The sequence below is a fragment of the Zonotrichia albicollis genome, chromosome 16 (genome assembly GCF_047830755.1).
Source record: "Zonotrichia albicollis isolate bZonAlb1 chromosome 16, bZonAlb1.hap1, whole genome shotgun sequence".
NCBI classification, from domain to species: Eukaryota; Metazoa; Chordata; class Aves; order Passeriformes; family Passerellidae; genus Zonotrichia; species Zonotrichia albicollis.
Window position 1 is genome coordinate 2,859,706 of NC_133834.1, and position 22,248 is coordinate 2,881,953.

Below are 22,248 nucleotides of genomic sequence, written 5' to 3' on the forward strand. Positions count from 1 at the left end.
CAGAAATAGCTATGCTTGTCAGAAACTACCCTCCCAAAAATGTTCAATTCATAGTTACTACTGACCCTCCAGGTTCTACTAACAGAAGGTCTCATTTTTAGATTCTCAAGGCCTAGAGAATTCTTATTTACACAAATACACCCATCTCTCACTTTATTTGATTCAACAACAGATTATGCAAGGAACTTAAGGAACAATACCAGAATCCCTTTCCTTTATCCAAGGTTCAGCATCAAGCTACACACCCAGGGAAACAGAAAAGGCAGGGAATGACTGAGACTGATGAGATAACACAGCTGCAGTGCTTTGGACACACTGCACGTCTCAGAGACCCTCTGGAGATGCACAGATGGACACAGGGATGGAACATTGGCTTCCAACAGCTTTGGCACTGGATGTCTCCAGCAACCCTGGTCATATCTGTAATGCTCCCTTAGGAATTTCTATTGGTAACACCTTGTTAGCAGCAGCAATTGCATTGTGCAGCTGCAAATTGCTGTGTTTGGGTTCACTACAGGTAAAACATGGCCAAACACAGCCAGTCAGTGTGATGAACCCTGATAACAATTAAAAAATAACCCCTTGGATATGTTTAATACAACAAAATTCATACCTGGAAACACATATGCACTTCAGGCATGCAATAGCTCCACATATATCAGCAGCACTATTAATATATATTTATATATATCTATATATAATTATATAGTTTAAATACTGTAGAGGATGGGACTAAAGCATGTCACAAGAGCAACTCTAGGTAAGGCTAAACATGACAGACTGGATTACTTTTAAGGATTCTGGGTGAATGAAATACTTGTTCAATTTAAAAGAAATGAAAGGAAACAAAACACCATGTGCAATTAACGCCACAAACAGAGCAAACCAGACAGAAAACATTCTTGCAGAAGCCTTTCATTAGAAGGAGCACAAGTGAAGTCAGACACAGAAATTAAAACATGTTCCATTCCAGCTATATAACTTAGCAGGAATGCTGAGGTTATATTACTCTTGAAAATTTGGAAAAGGCAGAGCCATTTATTAGGAATGGTTTGATGTTTAAAAATGAAAAACTACAACAAAAAATAACCAAAAGACAAAGAAGGAAAGAGGTTTAATAAAAAGGTTTAATAACACTCACAAGCATGCCAAAAACTCCAATATAAACTACTGTAAACAAAGATTTGCAAACCATGCACAGGTCACCATTTACAATTAAAGGAAAGTAGTGTTAGAGAAGTGAAAATAAGTAACTCTAAAAATGCTGCTATAAAATAGTCAGAGATTCAAGTCAGCACATGAAATCTCCATCTAAGAAATTATTTTATTGGGTGAAATACTCAAATTGGCATTTCTCTGAGAATTCATCAGGGGAACAGGGATGAGTGAAGGAAAAGGCAATGAAGGCTCAGGTTTATAAAAGTCACAATTTTTCAGTCATTGTTTACTTTGCTAAACTTCAGCAAATTCCAATTTTTCCTCTCCCAAAAATGCAGACATTAATTAGAACAAAGGGCTCTGTGTATTCTCACCTCCCCTGTTATTAATATTCAATAGCAAAGGAAAAAATTCTGGCCAAGTTGCAACATTCAGAGTTACATCAGATAACCCTGAACTCCAGCTGGACTGGGGAACTCAGCACACTGGGAGTTAATACTACAGGAGTATGAAATGAATCTCATGATATTTGGGGGTTTTCTTAAAGTTTTTTTTCTCCAGGCATCATGTTGTTATGTGAACATCTATTTAAGTATAAACTAACACCCTTCAAGCACTGTGGAGAGAAATTTGAACATTTCTGCATTTAGCCTTCGGTTTTTAAGCCAATCAGTTTCTGCAGACTGGATTCACTTCTGAAGTGCTTAAAGTTGGCAGCAAGATCTGAGGTAAATTAACTCTGTGGTAGCAATACAAACCAAGACACTGAGTTTGGGGTTTGTGCTCCTCTTGGCATGCAGTTTGGAGCAAGAAGGGACCTTTGAGATGACAAGAGGGAGGGAGCACAGAGATTGGAACAATGGAGAGAGAAGGAAAAAACCAGACACAGTTCTCCATTATTTTCTCTCATTCCTTAGATAATTTTTTGAGGAAACACGTGGTTTTGTAATAAAACATAAAGAAGAACCTATGCCATGACTTTAAAGAAAAAAAGTCTACATTGCAGACTCGAGTAATTTAAAGTGTTGCTGTCTATTCCTTGATTTTCTGTGTTCACTGCTCACTGCAGATGAGTTCTCCAGGGACAGAAGATGGAAGGTCCATATTCACACAAATAAGCATTTGTGGATATATATTTAATGTGCCATTTAATAGCCAGTTAATCAGTACAGAGGATTCCTGCCTGGCAGCTCCTCTGGGTGATTCTCTGACCTTCTCTACAGAATTCTGTGGTCCAAGATGACCAGAGGAACAATCCTGTAGCTTTAATTCCCTGGAATATAAACTACAGCAGGCTGATGTCCATGGCAGCACAAAGTGGCTGCATCTCAGTCCACAAGGCACAAGTGTATCAATTGATAAGGACAATATAACAAAGAAATTACTCTTTAAATCTGCATCTTTAAAAGTAAGGAACTGGGGGAGGTTTTCTCTTCTGTGGAATAACGAAGATCTGTTGTTGTTGCAGCTGATTCATTTGGTGCCCCAAACTCAGATTGAAGGAGTTTCCAGAACAGGTGCTAGTTTGGATGAAAGGTTTTTAAACCTACTCCCATTTTGTCTTGCTTTGAAAACCAGGGCTTTGTGCTAGAAGATTTTGAGGTGTATTTCCTTGTTCTAGGACTCACTATTCTCCTTTCCCCTGACTCCCTTCCCTCAAAGGGAACAAGCAGGAAGCAGCCTGGGATCTGTAGTAGGAACCAAGTGAAGGTTGGTTCTTTTGAGCCAGCAGAAAAGCTCTCGTTAATACCATGTTAGCTGCTATTTTTAAAATTGGAAATGAGGTTAAGAATGGTTTGAAGTCATATCAGCCCTGACTAAGGCTGTCACATTGAAACAGGATGCCATGGAATCCAGAAGAGACATTACTAGACAGAAGTCATCTGTCTTCAAATACAGACTTTCCCACTTTAAGAAAACATACCCCCCAGAGGCCACTGGAAATGGAAGATGACAAGCTTTTAAAACTGATGCTTACAAACTACTCAGTTTAGAATAAATGATATTTCCTTTCCAAACAAAAAACCCAAAACAAAAACCAAAACAAAAAAAAAAGAGAAAAGGTTTGTTTTGGAGGAATTCTATCAAGGAAAGAGCATATGAAATCAAGTCTGCTGCAATTATTCAATCACTGGAACATATCCAAACAAGAAGAAAACGATTTGCACGATAAAAGTGGCATTCTTAACTGTGATTCATGTCTAGAATGGCAGGATAATCAGCAAAGGGACGCTTGTTAGTGAGGGGCGTCGCCAGCCCACGCCTCTTACCTGTCATTGTACACTGGTAGTGAGAAACCACTGTTGGGGTGAAGGCTAAAAAAGAAAAAATTAGGGAAAGCAAACTGAATAAAACAAATGTGTGTACATATATTTGTGTGTAAATATTTCTACATAGATACTGTGCGTGTACCCTGAAAGCACAGGTGTGTAAGTAAGCTGGAATGATCTATTTAAAAAAAAAGTTAAAAAAAATCACACACAAGGGTAGCATTTCATGTGAGGGGAACACATTTATTGCCTGTACCACGTAAATAAGCCTAAAGGAGCAAACTGTTACATTCTCTACCTAATACAGATCTAACTTTTGATATGCAAGCTTTTGCAGGATTAATGTTAGATATTTCTGTATTTTTTTTGCAATTAAAGATAAAATATTTTTGCTACAATTAGGTGTGGTGCACGTGTTAAACGCACAGTCTGACTCCTGGAAAGGAAGAACATCTCTCTCCCATTGCCTGCACTACTCTCTCTAAAGAGCTCTTTCTTCCCCTTAGTGTTTTTTTTTTGCCACTGAACAAATGGGAGGGACAGGTATGATTAAAAACAGAAACAAGAAATTCAGGCAGGAAAACCAAACCTTGTAATTTCCAAGCTTTTCGTTGTTCTTCTTTGGCAATTTGTTCCATGTCTTTGTCGTATATGTAATCTTGACACATAAAGCAGTAAATACCCCCATACAAAAGGTCTATGGCTGCAAAACAGAAGGGAAGTTGGGGAGGAGGAAAAAAAGATGTGAGTTCATAAACCAGAAGGCATTTTAAAGCAGGCTTCCAAGTCAGGCACTCCTTCTTCCAAGCAGTCCACAAAAGAAGAAAAATCTGTACCTTAGAATCTAGAAGGGGAAAAAAAAAAAGAGAAAAACCCAGACATTTTTCCAGTTTCAGTGTGAGTTATTCAGTTGCTTCTGGCACAGTAAGAAAACTGTGCAGGACAACAAAGCATCAGCTGCCTTCAGGCTGTTTGTAACCCACAATTTACCTTTCCAACACCTGAGTTACCAAGAGGCATCAGGACAGTGACTGACTACAACACACACAGAACCAGCCTTGTGAGAGTTGATCTATCAGTTTGACCTGTCTGTTCCTAAGATTTCAGCCATTTCTCTTCAAGGCCATGAAAATAATTAGGAAGCACCTAGTGAAAATACAGATGAAGGCTCCAACAGAAGACAGCACAGCAAATTCAGAGCTGTTTCTCCAGGGGAAAGCTTTTCCAGGGTAGTTTATGCCACAGGTTACTTCTGTCTCAATTTTTCATTTCACACACCCTTTCAGAATAAACAAATGAACACTGACCAATGTTAAAAATATTTTTCTTGCACAACCTTAAACAAAAGAAAGCCAAGAAACAAAATAAATACCTAACCGAGAAATGTCATTTTACTCCAACATATACCATGGAAAAAGTGCAAAGTAATCATAGTAAACTGCTGATTTTCAGTACACAGATATGAAAAAAGCCACAATCACAGGAAAGCTAAAAATATGTGAGCACTAACAAATCTTACTAAAACACAACCTGCACTAGCAAACAGCTAAGAAATACATCACCCTTCTCCCTCAAGTGTAGAGCTTTCATTTATTTTGTTTTTTAATTCCTTTTATTTCCAGATAATAGCATTATTAGAATAGTCTTACTGCAATGGCAACTTGTTTTAAGCACAGGAAACCATTACCACGTTAGGGAGCCTGCAAGAAACAGCATGGAATTACTCTGAAGGGCTCAATGAGCCAAAGCACATGGCATGCAGCAGGAATTCTGCCATGCAGCAGGAATTGTGCCATGCAGCAGGAATTCTGCCATGGATCCCTGCAGGCAAACACAGGTGAGGTCTCTGTGCTGCCCTGGCAGTGCTTGTGGGGAGGGTTTTTGGTAAAGTTCATTTCTAACCCCATCTCCTCCATCCTTCACAGCCCTCTCCCCCCTCACAACCTGCTGTCCCTCTCCTTTAGTCTGTTGCAAGCTGCTTTTTTTTCTCCTTCCACTCTTTTAAAATCACCTTTTCAGTGATTATGTCAACTGTTTGTTACTTCCCTTATTATTTCAATAAACCAAATTACTTTAAACAGTTTTCATCTTGCTGATGTGCTTCATTCTTCTGTCTGGATCACATTCAGTTTGTGCAAGAGGATAAGGACTGTGTTACCTCATGCAGAGTCACAAACTCAGGATTTTCTTTACCTTGTGTAACGTCCCAACACCAGAATATTTCACCCTGATGCCCAGAGGACTGAATAAACTCCTTTGGCAGAATACTCCAAAAGGAGACAAGACTGAGCTATGGTGGAGGATCAGCAACTGCAGGGGTGCTATATCACAACTTACAGAATATTAGAGTTCTACAATATTTACTCCATTACTTACTGCATTACCCCTTCTGCACAGTTTTCTACAAAAAAAGCTGTAGAAAATCCAAAATATTGGTCTTAAAGCACAAACCCAAATATTGTTCTCCACATACTTTTAAAAGATCCCACCAACAGGCCCCTAAATAACAGAACAGGGCTGGCAGAATATTGAATAAAAAGGACTCTGTGAGCACTAATAGTGACAATTTACCATCAGAATGTGTAGGCCTAGCTGTGCTCAGAGGATTCCTTACTTTTCCTTTCTTCCTGGATTTACAAGCCTGAGCAATAGAATAGAGATGTCAAGCTCTAAACCAACAAGAGAGCAGAAGGAATTTCTGGTGTAAAGGATCAGAAAGTTCCACAGAAACACTGCTGGAGTTAAAGCTGGAATTGTCCAGCACCTGATTAAGGACTCTTGAGGAAATATCCTCTCTCCAACACACTTATGGGAACAATGCAATTGTACATTTGCCAACACTTCCAATGCCTTTTTAATGACTGCAGGGGGTTTTGGAGAAATTACCTCAAGCACCAGTGCCAAGGCAGCCACACAGGCCCGGCCACAGCACGAGGAAGGGCAGGAATTTCTCATGGAACTGAACAGAGCTGCTCAGGAAAAGAGCCCACTAGGAAAGTCTGGGAGTTAACTGTTTCAGGTTAATGTAATTTATTTTTTTCCCTTGAAATACACTTAAGCTTTTTTATGCTGGTTGTTTTGAGGTGAAGAAGAACAGAGGAACCACTGAAGGAACTGTTTTACAGGCAGAAACTCTACCCAAGCAAGCAATTCCTCAGCACTGACTGAAGTTACCACACCCAAAGGACAAAGTCCACACAAAACTTTCTCCCTCAAAGGACTGGGGGGACTGAAACTAATTCCACCTCATTGTTAGGCTAAATCCTTTTTGTTTTAAACAGAAGTGCCATGAAGCTCTATCCCAAACTGAAAATTCCTTACAAAACACGACAGTGAAGCATGAGAATGCAAACTGCAGCACTGGTATTTGTGTTGATATTTTAGATCACAAAACTAACAAAAAGGCCTCAAATTCCTAAAAAGTTTGGGAACTGCCAACCTAGGAATAATGCCCAGGTGTTTGGGATTAACCCAAAGTCTGCCCCACATTCCTCACAATGAACATCTCCTTTAGGGAGCTCCTGTGGAATGGCTGCTGCTCCCAACTTCCAGGATCTGCTTTTCCTAAAACTACTCCAACCCTTCTCTCAGGAAGGTACAGAGGGATGAAATCAGTGAAGTTCAGTTTTAGCTTAATACCCATGCAGAATTTATTACCCTTGGAAAATTAAATATACAGCAAGTAGAAATCTATCTTCTTCCACAAGGAAGAACCAAAAGCAATTTAGAAGAATCACAATGTCATTTTATTAAATTTGATCAATCTAGATTCCTGGTTTAGGAATTCAAAATACCTACTTGGTGATCACAGGCAGAGCAATTTAAGAATGAAAAGACCTCTTGGAATGTAACATTTTTCTCTGCTTTTATACCTCCTGTCCTGACAACAAGCTTCCCTTCCTTTAAAGTCTGATCTCCTCAAACTCCTTTACATACAAAATTATAAGCAGCTGCACCCCAAGAGAGGAATGCAAATACATTTTATTTTTCATTAAAAAATAAAACTATCAGACTGGAGAAACAAGGAGGCAGCACAGAAGATCACACAGCAATGACAACAACTTTATCTATGGTGCAAGGAACACTAAGTTTTAAAAAACAACAGCTCTGGGGTGAAAGTTTAAATCTGGCAGCAAAAAGTCTTCAAACTGCAGCTGGAGCCAAGTAAAGGGTTTTAGTTAAGCCCAAGGGCTTTATTTTCCAGCTATATCCACTGATGTCCTTGTGAAAATGTTGGAGACCAGAGATGATGGGAATACAGCAAAAGCAGGGAAGTGTGCCACATCCAGAGTGTGGGTATCTTATCCAGGTAAAAACCTTGGATGTTCAGTTTTTGAAAGATCCAGGTGAAAAGAACTGACTTTGCTCAGCTGGGAATGGGATACTTCACAGTAATATTTGATATCATTCATCAGATAGGAGATATTTGTGAATCATGTTGTGGTATCGTCTCCCTTGGATCTCTGGGTGCACTCAAGTAGGAAAAAACCTCCAGTAGCAGCTCAGAATTCAGGTCAGTTTTTACCTGTACTGAAATTAATTCCATTGTGAATTTCTGTGACTCAGTCTCGGCATATTATCAACCTCAAATCAACACTGTCTGTGTTCTATGCAAGAAACCTGCATTTCCTTCAACTTCTGTAACAAAGGAGGCTAAATTTGCAATTCTTTCAGACCATTTCAAGCCAATATCCAAAGCTAATTCATGCTCCCTGATTTCTCACCTTGAGTGTTAATCATTAAACCCATTCCAGGTAATTGGCTCAGGTTCCCAAGAAGTGATTTGTTAAACTTCAGCCAGTTCTCCACTGGATCTTGTCTCTGATCTATCAGCACAAAGCAGGCACCTGATTGCCTTCCTCCTGATCTCCTGGCACCTGGAACCTGCACCACAGCTCAGAATTCCTGAGCTGGTAAGAAGGGAGGAAAAGAAGTAGAAAAGGGACTACTCCTGCTAAATTATCATCCAGCCATTGAGAACTCCAGATATTTACTGTAAGGGAAAAAAAAACAAACAAACACAAACCCCAAGCTTCCTGCTGTTGCCAAAATCTTTTAATCCACATTAAAAACTACAGTCATAGTCAAGCATTATCCTTCCCTCTCACATTCAGTATCTTCTCCTAATACTCAAGGTACAACTATTCCATTAGTGCTGCTTTTTCTTTTTTTAAAACAGGAGTCAACAGGTGAGAAGTGTTTTTGTGGATCTGAAGTCTTCAAGATGCCTATTGGCCCCATATGGATCTAGAATTTTAATGTTTAAATTCATTTTGCCTGCAATCCAAACATGGCAAGCACCCAATATGATCCTGCAAACCACTTAACACCAGGAGCCAAATGGGCAGCCCCTGTGCTGTACACTCTGTGATGGTTTAGAACATCATCCTACAACTCCACATGAATCCAAGCCAGGAAAGATAAGATGAAGAAAAAATGTCCTGGAGTCCCTATGGAATCTAGACTGAAAATGTGCTTTTAACTGTTAATTTACAGGAACCACAGTGTGTCAAAGCATTTTATGTTAAGTTGTTATGAGTGGAATATTAATTCCAGCTCCTTGACCCCATTCAGAAATACCTGGATTGTAAACCCTATAGCAGTGGGTTTTTCTGCAGCTATGAGTGTGTGTGTGTTAAAAAAATAACAGAAAATATTCACTCAAAGAATACTGAAACTTCATTTGGTGTCTGCCCAGGAATTTTCAGTCCCAGTCAGGAAACTGATAAATTAATCACTGCTGCAGTTTTGAGATGAACTTCATAGTGCCATCTTGTCTTTTAGAGCTGTGTTCACAGACATCTTCCTGCTTCTGCTACTCTGGGACTAAGTTATTGTGCACTTTCCTTCACTGAGCAGCTGCAGGAAAGATAAGGAAGAGACCATCAATTTTTACAAGGATAGAATCCACCAGCAGATTCCCCAGGTGCTGAACCTGAGTTGGAAGGATTATTTAGGAGGATGACAGAGTATGTTGATGGCACACATTCGTTTAGGATAATCAAAATAAATGCAGAAGGATTTCAGGTTACCTAGCCAATAGGCAATAGCACCAAGAGTGAAACTCCACCCACTAAAGAGGCAGACAAGTAACACCAATCAGAAAAGAAGTTTAGGAGTTCCTGAATTTAAATCTCAAGTAACAATATCAGCTCTGTGTTGAACAGCAGATTAAGAAGCACAAAATAGAAGTCATGGAAGTATTAACTAAGAATGAAAGTCATTAACAACAGTAAACTGTCTTAATCCAAAGGGCTGGCACCAGAAATGGACACATTAGAACTGGCAAAGTGAAGTATGATATTAAGAATCATACAAGAGTTTAAATAAGAGAAGATAAAAATTGTTCAGGTAGGGAAAAAGGAACATCTGACAGGATCAAAAGCAGGAAAAAATCCCAGAGGAGCTCAGTAAGGACTTTGCTCTCAGCATTTCCCAACTCCTGACAAAGACAGAGCCCAGTGGGAGCATCAGCCGGTCCTGGAGGCTGACTGGGAGGGACTGAGCAATGCAGGGATGGAAAAAGCAGCTCCTTGGCTGGATCTCACCTCACCTACCCAGCACCCACACCCACACCTCACACAATACATGAAATGAAGCCTGTGAGATCTCAGCACCTCAGGACTGAGGTGCCGAGTCACTGAGACTACTCTTGGGGAGTTCGAGAGTTTTGGAATGTTGTTAGAAGTGTCTGGTGGCTGGACTTTGATCTTACACAGGAGACTGTCCGGTTTTGGGCTGTTTGAAGGGCCTGGAAAGGCCCGGGGTGGCCTTGGGGCAGCCCGCGTATCGAAGGACCAGAAGAGGCTTCAGTTCTTCTTTCGGTCTCGGTGTTTATTAATTGTTTATCTAAAAGATTTTCTTTCAGCCCGACAGAGCTCTGCTCAGCAGCCAGCCATGAGCACACTCCCTGCCCTCCGTAAAGCCACCTATCTTTATACCCATGGTTACGTGTACAATATTTATCATTTTTCCCCAATCCTTTTTATTTTTATTGCCCAGTGCACTTTCAATAATGACCAATCCCAAAGTGCCACCATCATCAAAGAAGATGGAGGAGAAGAAGAAGAAGAAGGAGGACAGGACACGCCCCAATTCCTCCATCTTACTTCTCTAAACCCCCCTGTACATAAATCCTAAACCCTGTGTCTCACCCTCTAATTAACCAATCCCTTCACCATTCACCCCGGTGAAACCCTCCTGTCCTCATACAGGTGTCGTCTCCTGTGTAGGGTCAAAGTCCAGCCACCAGACACTTCTGGAACATTCCAGGACTCCCGAGCCCCCCAAGGGTGGTCTCGGTGGCACCTCAGGCCTGAGGTGCTGAGATCCCACAGGAGACGACACTTGTATGAAGATAAGAAGATTTCACTGGAGTGAATGGTGAAGAGATTAGCTAATTAGAAAGGGAAACACAGAGTTTAAGATTTTTGTACAGAGAAGTTTAGAGAAGTAAGATGGAGGAATTGGGGCGTGTCTCGTCTTTCTTTTTTTTTCTTCTTTTCTTCTATTTTCTGTAGTAATAGTGGCACTTTGAGATTGGTTGTTACTAAAAGTGCACCGGGCAATAAGGGTGAATGGTATTGGGGAAAAATGATAAATATTGTACACGCAACTTTGGGTATAAAGATAGGTGACCGCCCGGAGGGGAGGGAGTGTGCTCATGGCTGACTGCTGAGCAGAGCTCTGTCAAGCCAAAAGAAAATCTTTTAGATAAGCAATTAATAAACACATGTCGGATCTCAGGATCTCAGTCCTGAGGTGCCGAGCCACCGAGACCACCTTGGGGGGCTCGGGAGTCCTGGAATGTTCCAGAAGTGTCTGGTGGCTGGACTTTGGTCCTACACAGGAGACGACAAGGATGAGGGCTTCACCAGGGTGAATGGTGAAGGGATTGGTTAATTAGAGGGTGAGACACAGGGTTTAGGATTTATGTACAGGGGGGTTCAGAGGAGTAAGATGGAGGAATTGGGGTGTGTCCTGTCCTTCTTCTTCTTCCTCTTCTCCTCCATCTTCTTTGGCCACAGTGGCACCTTTGGATTGGTTATTACTGAGAGTGCACCCAGTTATAAGAATAAATGGTATTGGGGAAAAATGATAAATATTGTACACATAACAATGGGTATAAAGATACGTGGCTGCCCTGGAGGGCAGACAGTGTGCTCATGGCTGACTGCTGAGCAGATCTCTGTCAGGCTGAAAGAAAATCTTTTAGATAAACAATTAATAAACATAAAGACCGAAAGAAGAACTGAAGCCTCTTCTCGTCCTTCGATACGCGGGCTGCCCCAAGGCCACTCCGGGCCTTTCCAGGCCCTCCAAACAGCCAAAAATCAGACAGAAGCCCAGCATTATTAACATACATTGAACAGGGAGGCAGATCCAAGAGCACAGGAATCACTGTGCAGTCAGAGCCTAATTCAGATGGCTCAGGCAGGCAGAGACAGCAAGGGATGGATTTAAAACCCCTCTGGAATCTGAGCTGGAGCCTCCTGGAAGACAGCGGAGCTGCAAACACATCCCTGCCACGCTCAGCCAGCTGTTACAGCTGAAATCCATGGAATTTCTCACAAAGTGTGCAGCTCCTGCCTGTCTCCATGGAGATTGATGTTGGCTCAGCAAAAAGTCACCAAGTGCTTTAAAATAATTCCTCTTCGTTTTGAAATTTCAAAGCACTTAACTTGTTTTTGCCTATCAGATGTTATTTTCCCAACTAAAACTGCAGCAGGAAAAGCAACCAAAAGCACTAGTAAAACTACAAAAATATTTTCAAAGCTGATTTTACATGCAGCTGGAAATTAAACACCAAAATATACATTAAAAAATGGAGAGAAAGGAATCTCCAAAACTAGAAATCAAGCAGTCACTTGCACAATCTTCACATTATGTGTATTTGTGCACCAAGTAATTTATATTTAGCTGCAGAAGAATTCTTTTTGGGATTATTCAGCAAAGTATTTTGTGCTTTGGCTTAATTAACTCTTGCCCTTTTTTATCTAAAGGCTATTCCTTTTGGGACATACCTTTTCTGACACAGCCTTAATTGTCAAATACCAGGACAACAATCACAACAGTCCCTAAGCAAGAGCATTTTTAAGAATCTCCCTCCTCCACCATCCAGTTTTGGTTTTCCTTTAAGGAAACACAAGCTAATTCACTACAGCAGACAACAGCAAATTCTGTCTTGCAAAAAAAATAACCAGAATTTAAGCTTCCCAAATACATAAACAGCAGCTGAGAATGTGTGCAATTACAAAGCTTTTTTAAAAGGTTGTCCATAAATATGGTGAGTTTAGTGGTAAAAATATTACAGTGTTTACAAAGTGTCCACAGATAAACAGGTAAATACTGCTGGCAGTCTCAATTTAGCACAGTATTTTTTAAACCTTAAATGTGGCCATAAACTTGTATTAGCATAAAAGGTTGTTTTATATATATATATATATATATATACACCCACACACCCCTTTTACCAGAAATTCTTCACGTTTACCTCAAATAATTTACACTTCCACACTGGTAGAGATTCCAAAAAAAATTCAGCTAATGAATTGACTCTAAGAGCTCTTTGAGATCACGCTCTGCAAAAAGCAATTCGAAGATGTCACACAGGGTTGGGTTGGTATTTTCAGTTTTCAGAGAATGGCTGAGGTTGGCAGGGACCTCTGAGGTCTCCTTGAGCAGCCCCTGCTCCAGCAGGGCCACCCAGCACATCCAGGCTGCCCAGGCCCTTGTCCTGAGAAATTCTGAATAAATCTGGGGATAGACCCTCCACAACCTCTCAGGGCAGCTTGTTCCAGTTTGGGATAATCAGACACAGCTTCCTGTATTTTACTTTGTCCTCTTTGCCTCCTGGACACCGCTGGAAGGAGCCCAGGACACTTTTTGAACCCCTCTTTCAGGTATCTGTACCCATTCATGAGGTTCCCCTGAGCCTCTCCTGGGAGCTGAGCAGTCCCAGAGCTCTCAGCCACACCATGATGGAATTTTCAGTACTATTTTCCAGTATTCTGTTTTTCAAGACATTTACAAACTTCAACTCTACCACTACTGAGCCTCATCTTTTTCTTTCTTGACACATATGGAGGAAGAAATTATAACGATCTGCTGGTTTAAATAATCTTTTCCATAAATAGTAAACTTACACACCCATTTCTTAAGCACAGGAGTACACAGCTCTGTTGGCCTTCTGGAGCTTCTCTGTCTTCATGGAAAATAAAGACAGTTTGTTCCATAAGCACTTTAGGATAAATTAAATTAGGAATGGTGGCCACGCTGGTCAAGAGGAAATTTATGCCATGAAATAATGCCTTTTTTTTCCCTGTTTCTTACATAACCCCACCAAGAATGTATTTTAATTTGGAGAAAAATTATATTCATCCATTTGAAAACAGAATTTTAATATGGATCAGGATTTTGCATTATAACTCAATAATGTTCTGAACTATAAGCAATAGGTAATTTGAAACAAAACCAAAGGCTTTTGGCTTTGAACATGAAATAGCACCAAAGCTGACAGAACAGAACTTCTTGGCCTTGAAATCAGCATTTTATGAGACTGTTGAGGCAAAGGTAATCCATATGAATTAGACTGTTTTGTTACTACTTAGGTTACTGACCCCAACAGAAACAAGAAGCCAACACAGAAAAATGAAGAAACTCCCCCCGCCTCCAAACTTCAGCAATTTAAATAATTCTGATTATTCTGCTACTTGATTAGCCTTCTTTGTGATAGAAATGATGGGTGTTTTCCTCAGCAATAAAAGAAGTGAACATGACCTCCTGAAAAAAAAATTTACTGAAATAAATGTTCTAGTTCCAGGCATCAAACCCACCATTTTTAACACTTAGGAAAAAAAACCCCAAACTCTGCCTCCTCACATTTTTAAATATGACATTAATTCATAAATACCAAGCTACTAAGGAAATTTTTAACTGCAAAGATAAACTTAACAGTGATGCAATGGAAGTTTAAGCACCAAGTTTAGAATAATACCACTAAACTAACCCAAACCCCAAATATAAAATTATCTCTCTGCCTAACGAGGTAGCTACAAGAAAATCTCACTCTGCAGGCCTGGAATGGAGAGGGATAACAGAGAGGATGATGAGCACCACTGGGAGGAGAACTCACCTAAATTGTGTCGCTTTGTCTTCGCGTGCTCGTGAATATGTTTCTTTGTGAAACAGCCAAAGAAGACACAGTAGAGGCAAGAGTGGAGTCTGTTCAGGTGGGCACCACACATATGACAAATGCACGACTTTGCCTGAAACAGCAAAACAGACACAGGTTGTGAGAGCCAGAAACATCCCCCAGCCCAGGCACAGCTCTCGTGGCTGCCCTTCCCTTTCACTGTGGGATTGCTGCACAACAGGAGGGGAACTGTTCTGTGCTCATGTGCAAAACCAGCATAGGAAACTGTTCTGTGCTCATGTGCAAAACCAGCATAACAGGGAAACTGTTCTGTGCTCATGTGCAAAACCAGCATAGGAAACTGTTCTGTCCTTGTGTGCTAAACCAGCATAACAGGGGAACTGTTCTGTCCTTGTGTGCAAAACCAGCATAACAGGGGAACTGTTCGGTCCTCATGTGCAAAACCAGCATAGGAAATTGTTCTGTCCTCATGTGCAAAACCAGCATAGGAAACTGTTCTGTGCTCATGTGCAAAACCAGCATAGGAAATTGTTCTGTGCTCATGTGCTAAACCAGCATAGGAAACTGTTCTGTCCTCTTGTGCAAAACCAGCATAGGAAACTGTTCTGTCCTTGTGTGCAAAACCAGCATAGGAAATTGTTCTGTGCTCATGTGCTAAACCAGCATAGGAAACTGTTCTGTCCCCTTGTGCAAAACCAGCATAACAGGGAAACTGTTCTGTCCCCTTGTGCAAAACCAGCATAGGAAACTGTTCTGGCCTCATGTGCTAAACCAGCATAACAGGGAAACTGTTCTGGCCTTGTGTGCAAAACCAGCATAACAGGGGAACTGTTCTGGCCTCACGTGCTAAACCAGCATAGGAAATTGTTCTGTCCTCGTGTGCAAAACCAGCATAGGAAATTGTTCTGTGCTCATGTGCAAAACCAGCATAAGAAATTGTTCTGTGCTCATGTGCAAAACCAGCATAACAGGGAAACTGTTCTGTCCTCATGTGCAAAACCAGCATAGGAAACTGTTCTGTGCTCATGTGCTAAACCAGCAGCTGGACAGAACACAGGAAACTCCTCCATTTGTCCAAGAGATTTGCAAATCCTATCAGGGAGCAGGTCTCATGATTCAGATGATCACCAGAGCCCAGGGAAAGGAGCTGCCCAGCAGAGGGGTTGAGGGGTGCAGAGGCAGCAGTTGGGGTGGTGGGACCACAGCAAGAATTCTGCTTTTTCACAGCACCAACCTCCTTGATGCTCTCAAGAGCTGTAATAAAACCTGGACATTAAAATGTGTGTGGGTATTTGATATTTCATTGCTCTGCTGAGAGATTCTGCCAGATTCCCTCATTAGATTTTTCTACATTAGTCCAAAGAACAGTGGCACAGTATCAAACCCACACCAGCCAGAGTTACAGAAGTTGTCTCTGCCATTCTGAGACTGGCTTTGGACCAGGAGCTGAAAGCAATGAAAGTTTCCCCAAAACTGCCCAGAATGGGCAGGAGGAAAGTTGCCCTGATTCATTGGAAATTAATAAATTAACACCCCTGATATGACAGTCTATGATAGCAATATATTTCAACAAGTGAATCTTAAGGACTAAAAAAAGTCACTGGAAGGTTAAATTGACTTTTTGACTCCTAATCACATTTGAAGCACTCTAAGCCAACAGCATCTGAACTCATCTCATAGCATTAAACTAAAGTACTTCAATAATGTGTTTTAATGACTCTGTTTAATAAGAGACTTAAGAGAGTTTTCAGAGCAAGTCTTCTGCTCACCCACACTGAAAGCAATTGAGGTTCAATACCATCTGACTGAAAGTTACAGACAGGAGAATTCCTTGCAGTAAATTCACTTTTCATCTCAGAACTGCATTCAGACCTATGTATGAGGGCAAATGAACTTCTGTAACAGCTCAGAGCTACAAAGAACACTTAGAGCTATGTCTGATTTTACAGCCTAATCTGAAAATACTATTTCTTTGCTTGACAATATAGAAGGACCCATTTCTCTTCATACTAAAAAAAATAAGAATTGGGATTACTAAAATCCCAAGATATCATCTAACCCAGGCAGTGCATTTCATCAAAAACAACCCACAAAATTCTTCAGTAATATTTGCCCAGTCTGCCACGACTTAAAATTACTGCTGAATAAATGATGCACAATCTTGTTCTCTAGTCTGGCATTTTTCTCTCAGAATACTTTTGGCTTTTAAAAAAAAAATCATCAAAGCAGCTTGCAATATGTTGCACCATGTAATTTATTTTCATGCTCTTACAAATTAAGACTTAAATTCTGAATCTCACATGTTGTGTATTCAAAGTTATCATAAGTTGTTAGGGGAAAATGTTGAATCGAACTCCACACACCTACAGGAAGAAATATTTTAAAGTTGGGCCAAAAAAAATTCACCACCACCAGCACAATTTCCATCTTTAGAAAAATGCTGCAGAACTGTCAAACTGTTGCCTAACGGCCGCAGAAGCTAAATGGGATCAGCCTATCTGTTAAGATTGCTGCTATGACAACAACTCCAGCAAGCAGCTCTTTTACTGAGCCAGCTAAAAATAAATCTTTTAGCATGAAATGTATTGTAAACACATGACATAACAAGCATGTAAAAGCTGGTCATTTTAGGCTAAAAGGCAGAAAATTTGTACCGTAAAGAGTTTTTATTGCAGTGGAAATTAAAATAAATTGAAGAATGTATAAGGAATTTAGTGAAAGTTGAAAGAGCAGTTCAATGACCTCTTGGAAGGAAGCTGTTTTATCCATATCCTCAGTTTGTTCAGGTTAGCTCAAGGTGGCTTTTCAGAAGTTGTAAGAAAACAAGGTTAAAAGAGAGAGTGAGGAAAGAAATCAATATCAAAAACCACAGTGGCTATTCTTAACCAGATTAGCTGTCTCCTTGTCATCTGTCTGTGCTTTTAAACAATTTGCTAAGTTAAAACAAAGCTGCCACTCTCCTACCCCACCCCAAATAATCAAATCACTTTGTTTCATAATACTCCCACCCTGCTCCCATCTCTTGAGGCTACAGTCTTAAGATGAAACAGAAAACTGCAAATGAGTAATGAGAAGCAGTTGGATCCATACAGTCACCAGCTTGTTTTAAAACAGCATTCAACTTTTTAAAAAGGCAAGTTAGGTCTTGCTTATGGCTGGATACTCTGGGGAACTCAACCAGGATTTCAGCTACAGAATCAACCTGTCACTTCTCCTCCCTCAAGATACAGGAGCATCCCTTCCTTATCCAAGAGTTTTCCCTTTCCTTCACACTCTCTCCCACTGTTATTCTGCTTCCTTCCTGTATTATCCTCACCCTCATCTCTCCATCATCCACAATCCCTCATCTTCATGTCCCCAGCCAGTCTTCCTTCAATCCACACTAAACCTCTGTCTGTTCCCTTTGTTTTTGCTCTGATATTCCAACAAACCACACACAGAAACCAGAGGAGGCTGTGAATGTTTTCCTTCTGGAAGAATATAATCCTTTTTAAATGATAGGAAAGAATGGTCCTGCACAATATAAATGTGCACATACAGAGAGTTACTGACAGTTCTGACAGCATCTCAATTGAAGAATTCCCTCAATTCCTGTACTGCTCCCAGGGCTGGGCTAACCCTCAGGCCCAGCCCCAGCAATGGGTTTGGACCCTCTAGAGGAGGTTCAGCCCAGCAGAGGAGGGGGCAAACACCAGAGCCTGACACACCCAGGGGAGCTGGCTGGGATCTCCCCTAAGGCAAGGCAAGAGTTCAACAACTGCTCTCAATGCTGTGAACAGCCACGATATAAAATGAGTTAAAAAAGAAAGCAGCAGGCATCACTAGGACAAAACCTCGAATGCTGATACTCCAAATCTTGCCAAATTGTCAGAACAGCTTATTACTAGTTTACCATCAAACCATCAGAATAGCAGTGGAGAGAATGAACACATCCACTGATGTTCTGCCCAACAGCTCCTGCTCTGCTGTCCTGGGCCAGCTCAGGCTCCCCCTAAAGCAAGGAGGTCACACAGGGCAGGAGCATCAGTTGTTCTAAAAACCCACAAACCTGTCTGAACCTCATGTAATACTGGCTCCTCAAACCAGCCAATGGCAATGGAAATGGAAATAAACCATCCCCACAATGCCAACAGTGCAGGGAAAGCAAGAGGCATCCAGTGACCTGAGCTATTACAAACTCTCCTTCCACATCTGCAGCTATTTCAGAAATAGCTTTAGAAGTACAATTTTTATTTAACTGTATATGATAAGAGGAAAACATCTTTTTAGAAGTTTTCCACTGTGGTACTTAGGAGTCTTGCCTCTTATGCTCACACTAAATATATCAAAGCACTTGGAGAACAGAGAGGTTTTTAGCTACAAGCTTGTAAGCCAAAGACCTCCTACCTTTCACAGTCTGCAAAACATCTCCACCACAAAGGTACAGGGGAAAAGATGGTGGAGGTAACACTAACAAGCCAGTGGGAGGCTTGGGAGGTTAAAAGATCATAAGGAAGGTGTTGCTACCCTGTAGGTGTTCACAAGTAACTCAAAGAAGCAGATTCTTAAGGCAGTCTTAAAGCAAACACGGGTTATGGATCCCTGAAATGTTTGATCGGGTACAGATTTGTAGCATTAGGAAAGTAAAAGCTTCCCAAATCAAATCTATTTTATTTTTCCAACTTTTAAAGTCTTTTGTGTAAAACAGATGTAATGCTTAGATACATCAGAAAAAAAGAGGAAGGATTTAATTTTCTAACATGTTATAATCATTACTGGAAGTTTCTGGGGGGTATCCTTAATTTTCCAGCCCAAACCTTCTTCAGAGACAACTTTATTCTCAGTCTGCACAGATTAAGGTGTTTGTTGGGCAGTGCAGAGGGGGGCATATGTGGCCCGAAGTTTAGAGTCCGACTAGCTGAGGGCGAAAGGCCGACGCCCCTCTGCAATTCCTGGCCAGCGCCCTTCGGCGTCTGAGGGCCTCGGGCTGTGCTGGCTGCGGGCTGGCTCACACCGCTGGTATAGGGGAGGAACGGAGCTGACCATTTCCCGGGGGTTAAACATCGGTTTATTGAAGGTGTTGCGGGATCCAAACACGGCGAAACCAACCGGGAAAAAGTTTTTCTATAGGGGGTGAAACAGGATTATAAAGGAGGGGGGGTGGGTACAGGCGGAACCAATCAGGAAAGGTGAGGGGATGAACTTCACAGAACTGACACTCCATGGAGACCAATAATCAAAAGGTAAAGGAGGTGTCCTGGGACCCCAGCCAACCACCATCTCCAGAGAGGAGAAGGTTCTCGAAACCTGGGAGGAGAAAGGGAGTGATTGACTGGACAGGGAGGAAACAACTTTCACTTATAAGGGGAACCAGGGGAGGAGCAATTACATATCGGCAACTATGAATAACGGTTGCTATAGCAACTTAGCTGACAGGCTAGCAGTGGCGGGAAAAACTGGGGGAACGAACCCATTTTACACATAATAGGGGAGAACAATACATAAATTGGGGGAATAACACAAGAAACTTAACAACACACTACCACAGGGCAGGTCTACATATGCCTGCCCAGAGAATAGAGTTACATGTGGGAAATTCTGCCTCCCTGCCCAAGTTTGCCACCAGAACCTGCTCTGTTCCCCAGGAGCAGTGTTTGTGCTCCACAAGTGTTACCTCAGCTCTGCCAAACTCTTCCTTACAAGGTTGTGCTTCAGAGCACTCGAAAGAAGGTGAAAGCAACGCTTGTGTAGAGCCTTAGGAATCTGTGACAGTTCCTGCAATAAAACTTTGCTTTCTCGAATCCTTAATCCCTTACAGACACATGGACAAAAGTGAGGAGACTGAGTTCAGGTTTGCAGTGTTCATTGCCTTAATAACAGACCAGGGGAAAGAAGAAAAAACAAATCCAAACCAGCAAAGTCAGAGACCTTAGACTGAAATTTTTTTAAAATGAAGTGCAAATGCCTTCACTGGGCCATAGATCAAGACACTGAAGGAAAATTTAAGCATTTTTCTCACATATTCAGTGTTCCAGGCCTTAATATTCACATTTTAGGAACAGTCAATCCTCTCTGGGAATTTTTGCCTATTCTATTCCCCTTGCTATGTTTAGATCACAGCCTGGACACAGAGTTTTATTTTTATTCTTATTCATTCATCTTGCAACCAATTCTCTCCCAGATCTGAAGCAGCCCCAGCAGCTCACACTGAGTGATGAACAGTGTGCTTCCCTTGGCCTATTTTGTGAAAGGAAAAAAGGACAGATAATCACAAAGGCCCTGAAACCAAGCACAGCTGAAGATGGAGCCCTATGGCCGTTCCAGCAGTGGAGTTTCTCCTGCCCTGTGGGGGACAGAGCCAGGGGTAAAGCACAGCCAAGAGCATTTCTTGCTCCTGAGTACCTCAAGAGTAACAAAAATGGGTCAAATCTGCCTCACAACAATTCTGTCACTCCTCAGTCTGTATTTACTCCCAGACTCCCTGTGCTGTGCTCCTGACACCAGTCTGTCACAAATCCATCAAACACCAGTGCAGGGGCTGGGATGGTTCAGATATTTAAATCATTTAAACTTCAAAGCTGTGTTCTTAGAGTTGAAGAGACAAAAAGAAGGAATTGATTCTACAGTTCTGCATGATATGGCATATAAATCACTCCTCCACATGCTGATAGGATGATTCAGTTACTCTGAGTCAGTGCACTGCTCTGACACATCAGCTCTAAATAATTTAAAAATCAACTTAAGTATTGTTCACTCACTTCCTGCAACCAAGTCTTAATTAGAAAGATTGGAAATGTCAATTTTGTCTTTAAAAGTACATGCCATCAATATTGTAAATTTTATTTTCAGACCCACTGAGGTCAGGGGTACCCATAAAGGTTATATTTGTACAAGCAAAACTGTGCACTAGTTACAGAATTTTTGAGTTTGGTAAGTGCTCAGAATACCACAGGTAACTTCATAAACTGGGTTATTTTAAATGTTTGTTTAGACAGCAGCAGAACCAAAAAAAAAAAGGCAGAGAGGAGATGTCTGCACAGCTCTCCCAGACTGAACAGGACACTTGGCTCTGACCATCTGCTTGAAGTTTGAAGACAACAATATCACAATTTATAATTAAAGATGAAATGGCCTAAGCTGTTAAATAACATCACAGTTCTCAGATGGAGTGTAAATAAAAATCTACCATTATGACCATGTGAGCAGCTTGCTGCTGATTCCAGTGAGTCCTACTTCTGTCTGTAACTGAATCAACTGTGGAGGAGAAAAAGGAAACTCAACATGCTAGAAAAGCAACTTGAGGAAACTTTTTTCCCTTTTACCTGATAGGGATTACATGCATGGACAATACTCAAAAGAAATACAACATTTATTTCTGAATTCACTCTGAAATGAAGATGTTGTTAAATGAGAACCATGCCATAGCCAAAGTCTACCCAAGTTACAAAAACATGACTTTGGTTCAAGGGCTCTCATCAAGAGAACCCTGCAAGCCAATCTACAACTACATAACCCAGATGAAATTAATAATGATGTCTGGGGGCAAAACACAGAACTGAGTAGGTATCATTAATTCCACATACAGATTTTTCTCCAGCTCTCCTTATTCTGGATGATGTGTGTCATTTCAGGAGATGGATATTGAAATGCTGTGATTTTTTAAAACTTTTTCCATTTTTTGTTTTA

The 22,248-nt window shown here is 41.1% G+C and overlaps 1 protein-coding gene across 2 annotated transcripts in view; it reads right to left on the reverse strand.

Annotated features, from left to right (window-relative positions):
• The window catches only part of USP22 (ubiquitin specific peptidase 22), a 93,439-nt gene that overhangs the window by 44,142 nt on the left and 27,049 nt on the right, over positions 1–22,248 (reverse strand). Inside the window, exons 2-4 of one of the 2 annotated variants that reach the window (XM_074553141.1) lie at positions 14,563–14,695; positions 4,018–4,131; positions 3,429–3,473 (exon numbers count right to left, since the gene is read on the reverse strand). In XM_074553141.1, the coding sequence (XP_074409242.1) occupies positions 3,429–3,473; positions 4,018–4,131; positions 14,563–14,695 (292 nt within the window). The remainder of the gene's footprint in view (positions 1–3,428; positions 3,474–4,017; positions 4,132–14,562; positions 14,696–22,248) is intronic. The other variant, XM_074553143.1, reaches the window with a different exon arrangement.